Here is a 15,374-nt window from a genome sequence, read left to right as displayed (position 1 = left end):
AAAACACCAGTATTACAGACACTGAGATGGAAAATTACCAAATGAGACCTCATGAAACTGAAAAGCTTCTGTAAGGCAAAGGGCACTGTAAATAAGACAAAATGGCACCCTAAAGAATGGGAAAAGTTTTTCACCAACCCCACATCTGACAGAGGGCTGATCTCCAAAATATAAAAAGAACTCAAGAAACTAGACATCAAAATACCAAATAATCCAATTTAAAAATGGGGGCATATATCTATACAGAGAATTCTCAACAAAAGAATCTGCAGTAACCAAGATATTCAACATCCTTAGCCATCCGGGAAATGCAAATCAAAACAACTCTGAGATTCTGTCTTATACCAATCAGACTGGCTAAAATAAAAAACACTAACGACAGTTCATGCTGGCAAGGATGTGGAGCAAGGGGAACGCTCCTCCACTGCTGGTGGAGTGCAAACTTTTACAGCCACTTTGGAAATCAGTATGGCGGTTTCTCAGACAATTGGGAATCAATCTACCTCAAGACCCAGCTATACCACTCTTGGGCGTATACCCAAAGGATGTTCAATCCTACCACAAGGACATTTGCTCAACTATGTTCATAGCAGCTTTATTTGTAATAGCCAGAACCTGGAAACAGCTTAGATGCCTCTCAACCAAAGAATGAATAAAGAAAATGTGGTATATTTACACAATGGAGTATCACTCAGCTTTTAAAAACAATGACATCAGTAAGTTTGGAAGCAAATGAAGCAGATTTAGAGATCCAGAGCCAAGCCCTGGGCAGAGTCCGGGGAATTCTGTTGCGGAGGGGGAGGAAGGATTGTTATGAGCCAGGGCAGTCAGGATCATCACCAGGGAACCCACAGAAGCAACTGGCCTGCTCACAGGAGCTCACAGACTGTGGACCCATGACTAGCCTGCATGGGACAGGCCTATGCCCTCTGCATATGTGTGACAGTTGTGTAGCTTGGTCTACTTGTGGGACTCCTAGCACTGGGAATGGGGCCTGTCCCTAACACTTTGGTTGGTCTTTTGGAACCTGTTCTAAATGTTGGGTTGTTTGTCCAGCCTTAATATAAGAAGAGGAGCTTAGGCCTACCTCAACTTGGTAAGCCATGCTTTGTTGGCACCCAAGGGAGGCCTGCCACTTTCTGAACAGAGGTGGAGAGGGGGTGGATTGAGGAGGGCAACAGAGGGAAGGTGGGGGGAGGAAATGGGAGGGGGAGGAGAGGAAGCTGTGGTCGGAATGTAAAGTAAATGAAAATTTAATTAATAAAAAAATTAAATTTAAAGATTTATTTTAAATAGCGTTTTTGTCATATCTTATAAAGACTATCTGCTTTTATTTGTTTATTTGTTTTTTCGAGACAGGGTTTCTCTGTAGCTTTGGTGCCTGTCCTGGAACTAGCTCTTGTAGATCAGGCTGGCCTCGAACTCACAGAGATCTGCCTGCCTCTGCCTCCCGAGTGCTGAGATTAAAGGCATGCGCCACCACCGCCCGGCTTAAAGGCTATTTGCAGACACACTAAATGTTTACAGAATCATCATCAAAATCACAAAGTGGATTTGAGGCTTCCATTTTTGTGTTTTCTCACCTACCTAGTAGGTCATCAGGTACGGAGCTAAAAGAGCGCAAGGACAGCGTGCAGCATCTGGGGGAACAAACTGTGCAAAGAACGTGAGGTCTCTAAAACACAGGGTGGTCTTTTGTTTGGTTGGTTTCATTCTGTTTTGTTGTTAGCTGTTGTTTTGGATCTAAAAGTTTCCTTAAATTTCAAAGCCAATTTAAAACTAAGGGGTAAGTAAGTTTTTAAGATTCTGTGAGCAAAGATGGTTAAACTGCAGAGTAGTTTCTTAAACGAGAGGTCATCAAGCTGCCTCAAGTGAAAATCCAGTGACCCAACAGTTTGGGCCTCCAGAAGATCACACAGTAGAAGGCATCGTCCCTCCAAGTCCCAGTTGTGGAGGTCTCACTCTAAAAACCATGAACCTAGAGAGTGGATTGAGGCTGAGTGAACCCCACTCCCAGCGGTGGCATTTGTTGGTAATTTTTAAAATAGTTTTTGAGAAGGAGGCAGTGTCACCCTGTAGCCCAGGCTGGCCCCAGGCCAGTGGGCAGAGATCCTTCTACATTACCTTCCCAAGGGGTGGGGTTACAAGAGTGAGCCACCATTCCCAACCTTATTTATTTTTAAGTCTGCAGAAAACCTATACAAAAAGAAAACCATTCTCATAGTAGAAATGCCACCTGCAAGCAGCCGGCCACAGCCAGGCAGCGTATCACACACCACCCTGCAGGTGTCCCCTGAGCACCCAACCATCTCGAGTCTTCCTTCTTTAGAGGCTCCCCTGTTGTCTCTTTGGGTTCCTTGAAACACGACGGTGACACGTGCTGAATTAACAGTTTTGCTCTCCAGACGCAAAGTCTTCCACAGGTCCTCCTTGGTCTCGTAGCACAGCCTTGAGTCATTCATTCCGGTAGCTACACCACCTGTTCTTGAGAAAGTGCAAAGGCGTGGCTCATTTTCATACTCAAATTTGAAGCCTTGTAAGTTCATTCTCCAAGAGAGCTTTGACAACTTCAACCCACCACCCAGCTTTCCGCTTCTCTGTATCCCCCCAAAAAGGGAAAGATTCTCGGGTGTCATCTCTTGAGTTTGTGTGCTGCCTCCCCTGCCTCACTACACCCAGGCTGCCTGGCACATTCCTGATAGTGCCAAACTCATTTCCAAAGTTACAGTCAAATGTTATCTCCAAACGGATTCCGGGGAGAAGGGACCTTGGGTTCACTGGCTAACTACAGATCTGCTGACTCTTTGTGGCTTTTGGCCACTGCCCATTTCAAGAGCCAGAAGGAAGCATCTTCGTGGCTGCTTCAGGCCACACAAGAGAATGGAGAAGCGGTGGTAGCCACGGTTCCTGGGCCTCTCTAGGGTCCTTAAACATGCCGTGACACACACAGATCAAAAGCTATGCTCGCTGGGCGATGGTGGCGCACGCCTTTAATCCCAGTACTCGGGAGGCAGAGGCAGGTGGATCTCTGTGAGTTCGAGACCAGCCTGGTCTACAGAGCTAGTTCCAGGACAGGCTCCAAAGCCACAGAGAAACCCTGTCTCGGGAAAAAAAAAAAAAAAAAAGCTATGCTCAAAGTTCAAAGTGCCCCTATGTTTCCCTTCAATAACTACCGGCTGGCCCCCAGGGCCTATCATAGACTTGTTCACTTTTTCCATAATCTCAATATAAATGGAACCAAGCAGAACTTATGTTGTCTGTGTGTGTACATGTGTGAGGATGCATGTTTGTGTCCATGTTTTTTGTTTTTTGTGTTTTTTACTTTAGATGGGGTTCTCATATACTGGAGCTTGCTGGATTGGTCTAGATCGGCTGGCCTGGCCAGTGAGCCCTGGGATGTCTGTCTCCATATCCCCACGCTGGGATTAGAAGAGAACACTACCATGCCCTTCTCTGATGCTGGTCCTCATGCCTCCTGAGCAGACACGGTGCCAACAGAGCCATCACTCCAGCCCATTCTGTCGCTGTCTGGCTAGTAGACTGGTTACAGGATGCAGTCTGGGCGGTCCAGGAATGGCTGTCAGTCCAAATGCGTTGTCTCACTGAATGTTGACTTCTGTTGGCTTTAGCTACACATTTTATATTCACCGAAGGACTTAAAAGTACGTTCCCCAATCTGTGGCTTCTTTTTATTTTTCTTGGCATACATTTTGTTTTACTTTTTTAAAAAAAGAAAACAAACTATCTTTTTTTCATTTTTCATACCAATCCCAGTTCCCACTCCCTCCCCTCCTCTCCACCTGCCCCCCACCCCCATCCAGTACTCAGATAGGGTAAGGCACATTGCTTTGGGGAAGCTCCATGACCCCCCCATTATATCTAGGCTGAGCAAGGTATCCATCCAAAGAGAATAGGTTCCCCAAAACCCAGTACAAGCAGTAGGGATAAATCCTGGTGCCACTGCCAGTGGCCCCGTAGTCCACCCCATCCATACAACTGTCACCCACATTCAGAGGGACTAGTTTGGTCCTATGCTAGTTCCTTCCCTGTCTGGCTGGAGTTGGTGAGCTCCCATTAACTCAGGTAAACTGTTTTAGTGTGTGCACCCATCATGGTCTTTGCTCTTATTCTCATTCCTCCCACTCTTCAACTGAACTTTGGGAGCTGGTAAAGAACATTAAGTTTCTAATTTTGATGAAGTTTGATTTAGCAGGATTTTCCCCCATGGACTACTTACTCCCTCAATGTTACGTCTCGAGAATCTTTGCCTAGCTCAAAAGCACGGATCTTCTGTCTTCCTTCACATGCTTTGGTCTTAGGTTATGATTATGATCCAGTCTGAGCTCCTCTGTGTGTTGCACAAAACTCATTTTTTTTTGCATCTACATAGCCAGCCACCACAGCATCATCTGTTGAAACGGCCACCATCACTCCTTTGTAGCTTTATTCAGAAGGAAACAGAAGTGACGCACAGTTTGTCCCCATCTGCCTCATGTGAGAGCCGGCCCGTCTACCCCCATCGCTATAGCTTTATAGGACTCCAGTTCAGGCACAAGGCCTCTAAGTTTATTTTCTTCAAGGTTGCTTTGGGTTTTTTTTTTAATCCATTCGATTTTAAAATCAGCTTTTAAATTTTAAATTTAAAATCTATCCACTCCCCTTCCTTTAAAACAATCAAATGTTCAAGGATTCTGACTGGTTTGCATGGAACTGAAAGCTCAATTTGAACGAAATACCTTTTTTAAGGATATAAAGATGTGATTGTGGTGTGAGCAATTGGTGTGGATATAAAGATGTGATTGTGGTGTGAGCAATTGGTGTGCACACAACCTGACAGTAACTTTTGGGGCCGGTTCTCTCCTCCCACCTCATTTTTGAGACTATGGTCATCCATTCCAGTTGTTTCTTCGTTTATTTTAGTATATTCTGCACATTACTCTCTAAGTACTATGTTAGCCACATCTCTTAACTTTTGATTTATTTTTATTGTAATTCAGTGTGAAATACTCTTCAGTGTCCCTCTTGATTTCTTCTTTGGCTCAAGAGTGACACAGAAACATGATATTTAGCTTCTGAATACGTGAAGATTTTCCAGATATTTTCTAGTCATCTCTAATTTATTTTATTATTTATTTGTTTGTTGTTTTGTTTTGCTCTTTTTTGAGACAGGATCTCACTATGTAGCTCTGGCTGTCCTGGAACTCACAAATAGACCAAACTGGCCAGAAACTTAGAGATCTACCTGCCTCTGCTTCTGGCTTCTAAGTACTGAATTAGAGGCGTGAGTCATCACACCTGGAAATTTACTGGTTTTTGAGGCAGGGTCTCACTGTGTAGCTCTGGTGGTCCTGGAACTCATAGAGATCTGTGCGAGCCTCTGCCTGAGCTGGTATTAAAGGTGTTTGCCACTACACCGGCCACTCATTTCTAATTTACTTGCAGTGTATCAAATAACATTATTTCTTCTTCCATTTTCATGTGTGTATGTGGGGGGGTATGTGTATGTATATAGGTGTGTACATGTGTGGACACACATATGTATGGGGTGCACATGTGTGCACATGTGTGGAGGCTTCGAGTTGACATCTGGAACCGTTCTCCATTGCTCTTCCACCTTACACGCTGAGACAGCATTTCTCTGTCAAAGTTAGAACTCACCAGTATAGCTAGTCTTGCAAGCCAGTTTGCTCTGGGGATCTCCTGTCTCCAGCTTCCAAGGTTAGAATTACGACGGGCCACTACAACAATCTGGTGTTTACATTTGTTCTCGTGATCTAAACTCGGGTTTTCAAGCTTGCAGAGCAAGCTCTTTTAATTCCTCAACAATTCATCTCCCTGGCACCAACAAGACATATTTTTGTGGCCTGCATCTTTTAAAGTTGCTGAGCCTTATTTTATAGCTTGGACTCTGGCCTGGCTTAGGAGGTATTCTGTGAGCTTTCAGGTAGTATATTCTGCAGTCATTATTAAACCCAGAACAAGAATCCACAGCAAGCCGGGCGGTGGTGGTGCACGCCTTTCATCCCAGCACTTGGGAGGCACAGACACGTGGATCTCTGTGAGTTCCAGACCAGCCAGGTCTGTTACACAGAGAAACCCTGCCTCGGGAAAAAGGGAAAAGAAATCCACAGCAAACACTGAAGACTTTGACATCCCTCCTGGGTTTTGGCTTTTAAGATAGGGTTGCACTATTAGGAACTCTCTATGGAGACCAGGCTGCCTTTGACTCCCAAGTGCTGGGATTAAAGAGATATGCGTTTAGCTCTGTGTATCTGTAATTGAAGGGTGTGGAAACCTTCCACTTAGCTGTGTTCTATTTCCTCTTACAGTTATATTGCTTTTGGCTTATGTCTGGCTTCCTGAAGCATTGTTTTAAATGCAAAAAAAAAAAGTTTCATTTGGTTTCCTGGCTGATGATTAAGCTCCAAGCGATCCACCTGCCTCCATTTCTCGATGATAGGCGACACACTTAACCACACCTGTTTATGTGGGCGCCAGAGATTTGAGCCTGGATTCTCTCGCTTTCCTAGGAAGTGCTCTTACCCCTGTGCCGTCTTCCCATCTCCCTAGCATTTTATATTTGGTTGGTTTTTGAGACAGGTGTTCTTTGTGCTTTCGACAGTCACTATAAACCCAGAGGAAGAACCCTGCAGCTCCAGGCTGCCTTACTCTGTGGTGGTTTGGTTCTGAGCTCCTGATCTTCCTGCCGCTACTTCCCAGGTACTGCGATTGCAGATGTGGGCTACAGTAGCCAGTGTGCTTATATTTACTGTAATATCTCCACTGTCTGTGTGACGTCAATCCTACCGTACCAGGAGTCAGCTGACTCATAGGATGAATGCCAGGGGCAGAAGGAGGCATAGAAGAGGAGAGGGCAGAGCAAGGACACTAGGGTTGGTATCTTGGACATTCTGCAACAGGTCAAGGGGACCCATCTGGAGAGAAAGCTCAATTTGCTCAATTCTCCTGGAGCAGTGGAGCCAGGGGCCAGGAAATAAAATCCAGGCTGATAAAAGGCTAGGCAGAATTTTATACACACCCATAGGATATATGTGTGTGTGTGTGTGTGTGAAAACACACACACACACATATATAGTGCATTAGTGTATATGAAGCTCACTCTGCCCACCTTGCTTCAAGGCAGGGTCTCTCCTGTGTCTGCAGCTGTGATGTGTATCACTATCAGCTTCGGGCTGATTCATGTCTCCACCTCTGATCTCCCTGTAGGAGTGCTGTGATTAGATGCACACCGGGGCATTGGGGTTTTTATGGGTGTGGGGGATGGAATTCAGCCTATCAGACTCACACGTGGCCTCTCCCCAGGTCCTACTGCTTCTTAAACCCTTGGTTTTTGCTTCTGCTTTTCCGACTTGTGCTTTCATGTGTGTGATCGTCCTGGGTTGAGGGATCGTACTAGAAAGCCTGGATTTTATCTGAGAAGCCTGTGAAGCCTGAGTTGGGAGCGAGACCTCCAGATCACGTGACACGGATTTACACCGAGTTCTGCACCAAAGCCAGTACAGGACCGTGGGGACTAACCTCTCCGAATGGGGTGTTCCAGACTGTCACAGGGTGGGCCAAGTGACAGGTCATCACCCGGATGAGATGGGCCACTATGCCTTCCGTACACGGCAGCCTAGCTACCACGTGGGTTTTCCTGGCTGTGAGGTCAGGCCTCAGCCTCATGTCTCTACCCTGACCAGGACACATTTGCTGGGTCCAGAGCCTGGGACCACAGCCTCCACCCTCGCACGGATACACAGATGGCCTAGGACCAAAGGACAAGGCGAGACCCAAAGGAAGGTTGGAATTGCTTTTATTGAGGGGCGGACACCGCAGGGCCCCGCCCATGGTCAGGTTAGTGTTCTGCCTGGCATCTCCACCTGCCACCAGCTCAAGGTTAGTGAAACATGCAAAAGCTCACTCAGAGGGTGGAGGCAGGGGCAGGCGCCACCAAGGCCAGGGGCTGGCTGGACAGGAAGAGAAGGCGGCATTGGCCAGGTGCTTACAGCACAGATGGGCCAGCCAGTGTCTCTGGGCCATGGAGGGGCCAGGACTCCCTGGGACAGAGGTGGGCAGCAGCACCCAGAGAGGATTTCCACAGGTTGAGGAGTCACTGGGCCTCTGGGGTAGGAGAACCCTTCAGCCTGCCCAGCCAGAAAGTCCATCTCCTACCCTGTGTCTGGGTCTTTAGGGCCTGGGTACAAGAAGGACACAGAAGGCACTTACAAGGGGAGCTGAGGCCGGGAGGCTGAAGCAGAGGCTCAGGTCTCGGGGTGGGGGATAAGTATGGGTGGGTGAGCTACAAAGCATAGTAGCTCCAATGGCAGCTGCAGGAGCCAGGCGGGAGGCTGGGGCCACGTCCAGGCCTTATCTTCCCATGGGGAAGGGGCTTCTCTGGGCAGGCTGGAAGAGATGGCTGACCTGGGACCTTTCCTTCGCCAGCAAGACCCACTGAATAGGCAGGTAATTCAGACACACACTGGGGAGAGGCAGCTGGCTCGGGACAGAGGCCTCAAGAGGCCCGAGAGCTGTCTGCTCATAGGATCATCCCCGGCTTCCCCAGCAGCTAGGACCAGCAGGTGGACATCCAGTGGGGTGGGCTTAGAGGTCTGGGGGCCTTTCCCAGATAGAATCCTCCCAGGAGAGACAGGAGTGGTAGGCTGAGTGTCCAGCTCTGGATTCTCCAAGGCACCTAGCTGTGGTGAGTGGCAGGTAGAAAGGATTAGAGACCCCAAGAGAGTGAAGTGGTCACTGGGCCTGGGCCAGTCCCATTTCCCGAGACACAGGCTGTCTGGACATCAGATATATATACATATATATTAATGTGTTAGTCTGGTCTTTTTGGTTAAACTTTAGGCACCGCTTGGGAGGAAGACACCTTTACATGTTAAAGACCCCAGCACCTCCACAGGGAGCCTGGCCACATGCAGAGCTGGAGGGCAGGGTGCAGGCAAGGGGTCAGGCCACGGCAGACTCAGGACCCCCTAGAGAGGCTGAAGGCCCTGAGGCATAGCGGCGGCCATAACTGGAGGAAGAGTAAGAGGAAGAAGAGAAGGTCATGGAGAAACCGGAGCCAGTGGCATCAAAGCTGCCGCGGCGGGAACCGGCCCGGGAGCCGGTGCGGGAACCAGTGCGTGAGCCCGTGGTGGAGCCAGAGCCGCTGACGCTGTAGGGGCTATAGTAGCCCTTGCTGGACTGTGCCGCGGCTTCCAACAGCCTCAGCCCTGTGCCCTCCTCCACCATGCTGCGGTCCAGAGCATCCTTGTAGGAGATCTTGAGCTTGGTCTTGGGGCACGTGAGGTACTTGGAGTAGGCACTGACATCACGCAGCTTCTGGGCAGTGCGGGCATCCACCGTGCCACGTTGCAGGGCCTCGTCAAGGGGCACGCGGCCAGGGGTGTCAGGCTCAATCAGACCACCTGTTAGGTACTGCACTTCCAGGAAGCGCTGGCCAGCCTCGTAGTAGAGCCAGCCCTTCTTCAGGGCCTGGGCAGCTGACATCTTGGTCTTGGTGCGTGGGTCCTCAAACCCACAGAAGGCCTTCTGGGCCAGATTGATGCGGTCTACCATGATCTTGTCCACAAGGCCCTTGTTGACAGCCTCGGTGACCGGGAAGCGCTCACCAGTGCTGGGGTCAATGATGCCCCCAGTGCAGGCCTGTGCCTCCAGCAGCCGCTGACCGGTGATGTTGTCGACCAGGTTGCGGTGCATGGCCTCCGTGATGGACACCTTCTCCAGAGTCTCTGTGTCCAGGATGCCGGCCACTGGGCCAGTCTCCTCGGTAGGATCAGACCAGGAGGCTAACTGGGTCCTAGAGACGGCAGGGCTGATGGGATAGGAGGAAGATGAGCCCACGGATGAGGAGCGGGAGCGGAAGCCACCAGCATTGCCGGAGAGCATGTCAGCAAACTCAGTGATGGAAAGTGTACCAGCACGGTACTGGTCCAGTGCTGAGCGGTCAATGAAGTTCTTGGTGATGGCATCGTCGATGTCATACTGTCGGCCCGAGCGGCGGTCAATGATCATAGATTTGACCACGCCGTCTGAGGAGGAAATGGTGATTTCTTCCCATTCGCATTCCTGCTCTGAGAGCTCCAGGTATGTCTGGTGGTCAATGAGGCCCTTGCGGTAGGCCTCGTACACTGACATCTCCTTGCCTGTCTCGGGGTCCACGATCACCACACGGCGCTTGCGCACTGAAGACTTGGAGGACGTCTTCCGCTCGCGCTTCTTCTCCTTCAGCGGCAGGAGACACAGGCCAGTCTGGGGGTCAGTGATGCAGCGCTCCATCAGCTGCAGGTAGGTGAGGTTCTCCTCCGTGTTGGGGTCAAAGAAACCCTTGGTGTCATCTGAGGGATCGGTCAGGATCTCATTCATCTCCTCATCGAAGAGGCCACGCTTATAGGCCACCTCCACAGGTAGCCGGTGGCTCTCCTCAGGGTCGATGATGCCACCGGTGGCAATCTGAGCCTCTAGCAGACGGATGCCGTGGTCCTTCAGGATGAGGCCCTTCTTCATGGCCTGGAAGAGGGAGATGAGTTTTCCAGAGTAGGGATCCTTGTAGCCAGTGACAGCACGCTCAGCTGACAGCAGCTTGTCTTTGAACTCGGGACCCACAATGCCCATACGCACAGCCTCCTCCACAGTCAACTTGAGTCCCTTGATAGGGTCAATGACATAGCCAGTGGCTGCCTGTGCTTCCAGGAGCTCAAAGGCTGTACCTGGGCGAATAATGCCCTTCTTCATGGCCTGGTACACCGAGAGCCGCTCCTTGGTAGCATCAACAAAGACTCCAGCAATGCAGCTGGTACCCTCAAGGAACTTCTGCAGGTTCTTGGTGACCTCCTCAATGGAGGTCAGGCCTTCTTGCAGCTGTAGCGCTGTGGCCTCATCCAGGACCTGGGACCGCACCAGCTCCTCCACGGTGATCTGCTTGCGCAGGCCACGGAAGGTCAGCTTGCGGGCATCAGAGAGTGGCAGGAGCATTTGGCCACTGTTATCATCACGGCGGCACCGCTTGAGCAGCTGTGTGTAACTGAGGCGCTCATCCGTGGAGGGATCCACATAGCTGCGCACCTCACTGGGCTCCGACAGCTGGTCATGCGTGTCTTTATTGAGGTAACCACGTTGGTAAGCCACCTCCAGAGGGAGGTGGAAACCCAGGCGGGGGTCCACTATGCCTCCTGTGGCTAGCTGGGCATCCAGCAGCCTCAAAGCCTCCTCAGCAGGGATCAGCTCCTTCTTCATGGCCTGGAAGAGCGAGATGGTCTGTTCGGTATAGGGGTCACGGTAGCCAGTAACAGCCCGCTCTGCGGAGAGCAGCCGATCATGCAGCTCTGGGCCTACCAGACCCTTCCTCACGGCCTCATCCACAGTCAGCCGCTCACCCTTCACAGGGTCCAGCAGGAAGCCCGTGGCTGCCTGTGCTTCCAGCAACAAGCGGGCCACCTCAGCATTCAGCAGCCCCTTCTTAAGGGCCTGGTAGATGGTTAGGGTCTGCCTGGAGCCAGGCAGGTAGACACCGGCCACAGAGCCTGTGCCATAAAGGTAGCGCCAGGCAGATTCCATCTCCAGAACCTCACGGAGGCTCTTGGTGCCCTCCCGGAAGAGGTTGTAGGTCTCGAGGGAGATGATCCGGGCCTCATACAGGTCTTCGGCAGTGAGGCGGCGGCGCACGTAGTCGTAGGAGGCAAGGTTCTGCTGGCGGATGATCTCAGTCTTCTCGATGATTTCAATGATGATGATGATCATACGCTCCTTGGTCACTCGGCCAGCCTGAAAGTCAGCCATGAGCCGGGTTCGCTGATCCTCCGGGATCATGTCGGACTGCATCACCTCCCACAGGGACATGGAGGAGCCACCGTGGCTGCCACCACCAGGGATGTCAATCTGTGTCTCCTCGAACGCCCTCCTAGTCTCCTCCTCTGTATACACCTGTGTGGTCTCCACCACCTCGGTCTTCTCGGCCCCTCTGAGTGGCAGGAGGCGCAGGCCTGTCTCGGGGTCCTCCACACAGCGCTTCAGCAGCTGCAGGTAGGTGAGGTTCTCACGCGTGTTGGGGTCGAAGAAGCCCTTGGTGTCGTCACTTGGATCTGCCAGCACACGGTTCATCTCCTCATCCAAGTAGCCACGCTGGTAGGCCACGTCCACGGGCAGGCGGTGGCTGTGCACAGGGTCAATGATGCCACCCGTGGCGATCTGAGCCTCCAGCAGGCGGATGGCATGTTCCCTGAGGACCAAGCCCTTCTTCATAGCCTGGAACAGTGAGATGGTGGTGCCTGAGTAAGGATCCTTATAGCCAGTGACCGCCTTCTCAGCCGACAGTAGCTTCTCATGGAGCTCAGGGCCCACGACTCCCGCCTTGACAGCCTCATGGACGTACAGACGTTGGTTCCGCACAGGGTCCACTAGAAAGCCAGTGGCTGCCTGGGCCTCCAGCAGGAGTGTGGCTGTGCCGGCTGTGAGGAGACCACGGCGCATAGCCTCATAGATGGTGACTTTCTCCTTCGAGTCCTCCAGGTAGATGCCAGCCAGGCAGCCGCTGCCTTGCAGCAGGGTCCGCACGGAGTCCACCTCCGACAGATCTTTGACTGTTGTCTTGCCATCCTTAAGCTGGTCAAACTGAGCTCTGTTGAGGATCTTGGCAGCAAGGAGCTCACTGGCTGGCACAGGGGCACGGAGGCCACTGAAGGACAATCGCTCCTGCCGCTTGGTCTCCACCTCCTCCACAATAGTGATAAGAATTTTGATGACCTTCTCAACGGTGACCTTGCCTGTGCGGAACTGCCGGAGCAGCTCCTGCCGCTGCTCCTCAGTGAAGTACTCAGAGCTTATGAGTTCCCACACTGTCATTGTCCTGCCCTTGAAGCTGCCCACGGGAACCTCAACTGTGGCCTTCTCCAGTGTCTCACGGGCCTGGAGCTCAGAGTAGACCTCCTCCTGCCTGGCCCGGACAGCCTTCTCTGAGAGTGGCAGCAAGCTCAACCCGGTTAGCTGGTCAGACCGGCACCGCTGCTGGAGCTGGCTGTAGGTTACTGGCTCCCGGGTACTGGGGTCAAGGTAGACTCTGGCATCGTCCCTGGGTGACAGCAGGGCCTTGTTGGTCTCTTTGTCCAGGTAGCCCCGGGTGTAGGCAACATCCAGGGGCACACGATGGCTCTTGCTGGGGTCTACAATGCCACCAGTGGATAACTGGGCATCTAGCAGGCGCAGTCCCTGTTCCCGGGGGATGAGACCCTTCTTCAGGGCCTGGAACAGTGAGACACTCTGTCCTGAGTAAGGATCCCTATAGCCTGTCACAGCCTTCTCAGCCGACAAGAGCTTCTCGTGCAGCTCAGGACCCACTAGGCCAGCGCGCACCGCCTCATCCACCGTCAGCCGGGCACTAGTGGCAGGGTCGATGATGTGCCCAGTGCCAGCCTGGGCCTCCAGCAAGGCCACAGCCACATCTGGCTGCAGCAAGTCTTTCTTCAAGGCCTCGTAGATGCTCAGCTTCTGCCCTGCTTCTTCCAGCCACACACCGGCAATGACATTGGTACCCCGCAGGGCCCGCCTCACGCTGTCTGCCTCGGCCACCTCCCGCACAGAACGCTCACCCCGTTGCAGCTGCTGGTAGAGTTCTTGGTTGATGACCCCACTGTCCAGCAGCTCCGCAGCAGGCACGAGGGCACGGAGCCCCTCGAAGCAGAGCTGGCTCTTCCGCTCGTGTTCCTCCACCACCGTGATGACAATCTTGATGATCTTCTCCACTGTGATGCGGCCCGTGCGGAACTGTCGCAGCAGGTCGCGCCGCTGCTCCGCGGTAAAGTACTCGGAGTTGATGATCTCCCAGATGGTCACAGTCTTACCCTGGAACTTGCCGAACGGTGCAGACACAGTGGCCTTCTCAAAGACGTCACGGGCCTCTGTATCAGTGTACACCAGCTCGCCACCTTTGGCGGCCTTATCTGTGAGTGGCAGGAGGCGCAGGCCTGTCTCGGGGTCCTCCACACAGCGCTCCAGCAGCTGCAGGTAGGTGAGGTTCTCATGCGTGTTGGGGTCGAAGAAGCCCTTGGTGTCGTCATTCGGGTCAGCCAAGATGCGGTTCATCTCTTCATCGAAGTAGCCACGCTGGTAGGCCACATCCACAGGCACGCGATGGCTGTGTACAGGGTCGATGATGCCACCCGTGGCGATCTGAGCCTCCAGCAGGCGGATGCCATGGTCCCTGACGATGAGGTCCTTCTTCATGGCCTGGAAGAGGGAGATCTGCTCACCCGTGTAGGGGTCCTTGTAGCCTGTGACAGCACGCTCGGCCGACAGGAGCTTGTGGTGCAGTTCAGGACCCACAACCCCCTCCTTCACAGCCTCATTGACAGTCAGCCGCCGGTTCCGCACAGGGTCCAGCAGGAAGCCTGAAGCCGCCTGGGCCTCCAAAAGGATAAGAGCTGTTCCAGGGCTAAGCAGCTGCCTCTGTAGAGCTGTGTAGACACTCAGTTTCTCATTGGTGGGCTTCAGCAGCAGTCCTGCAATGCTGCTGCGGCCCCTCAGGTACTGGCGCACATCTTCCCGCTGCATGAGCTCAGTCACTGTGGTGTGGCCCTGCGCCAACCGCTGCAGTTCCTCCATGCTGAGAATGCCTGCTTCCTGTAGCTGCTGAGCTGGCACCTTCTGACGTAATCCCTCGAAGGTGTGCTCAGGTTCCACCTCCACGGATGGGCCGTCGAGGGCATCGCGGCCATTGGGCAGGGCTTTTGCGGCAGCAGCCTGAGTGGCGGCGATCTCCTCAGAGTGTGCCAGTGCAGCTCGGTGCTCTTCCTCCAGGCGCTGCAGCCGCTCGCGCAGCCTCTGGTTCTCCTCAGCCAGCAGCTTCTCCTGCTGCTGCCGCTGCTGCTCCAAATGTTGCAGCTCCTCTTGCTTACGCCGCACACCCTCCTCTGCCTCGTGCTGCCGCCTCCTGGCTTCCTCCATGCTGGCCATCAACTCCTGCTTCTCCTGCTCCATCTGCTGCTGCTGCCGCTGCTGCTCCAAATGTTGCAGCTCCTCTTGCTTACGCCGCACACCCTCCTCTGCCTCGTGCTGCCGCCTCCTGGCTTCCTCCATGCTGGCCATCAACTCCTGCTTCTCCTGCTCCATCTGCTGCTGCTGCCGCTGCTGCTCCTCACGGAGCTGTTTTGCTTTTGCCACTTCATCCTGGAAAAGCTGTTCCAGCTTGGCCTTCTCCTCCTCGATGAAGCGTTCCCGTTGCAGCAGGCTATCCTTCTCAGAGAGAAAGCTCTTCTGCAAGGCCTGTGTCTCCTGCAGTATCTGTTCCTGCTGCACCGTCTGCATCTGTTGGGGATGGGAAAAGGGTCAGCTCTCGGGGAGGATGGAGACCCAGAAGCACTCACCAC

At 52.6% G+C, this 15,374-nt stretch overlaps 1 protein-coding gene across 13 annotated transcripts in view; it reads right to left on the bottom strand.

Moving 5' to 3' along the window:
* Positions 1-7,799: 7,799 nt before the first annotated feature.
* The window catches only part of Plec (plectin), a 61,580-nt gene continuing 54,005 nt past the window's right edge, over positions 7,800-15,374 (bottom strand). For 7 of the 13 annotated variants that reach the window (XM_050145263.1, XM_050145267.1, XM_050145270.1 and 4 more), the window contains one exon: positions 7,800-15,312. In XM_050145263.1, coding sequence (XP_050001220.1) covers positions 8,962-15,312 — 6,351 coding nt within the window. In that variant the 3' untranslated portion in view covers positions 7,800-8,961. The remainder of the gene's footprint in view (positions 15,313-15,374) is intronic. The other 6 variants (XM_050145269.1, XM_050145276.1, XM_050145262.1 and 3 more) reach the window with 1 other exon arrangement.

The sequence above is a fragment of the Alexandromys fortis genome, unplaced genomic scaffold (assembly GCF_014885135.2).
Source record: "Alexandromys fortis isolate MF-2015 unplaced genomic scaffold, M_Fortis_MF-2015_v1.1 scaffold_2_1_26212458, whole genome shotgun sequence".
Taxonomy (NCBI): Eukaryota; Metazoa; Chordata; class Mammalia; order Rodentia; family Cricetidae; genus Alexandromys; species Alexandromys fortis.
The sequence above is the reverse complement of the archived record's forward strand: the minus strand, read 5'-3'. Positions and strand labels throughout refer to the sequence as shown.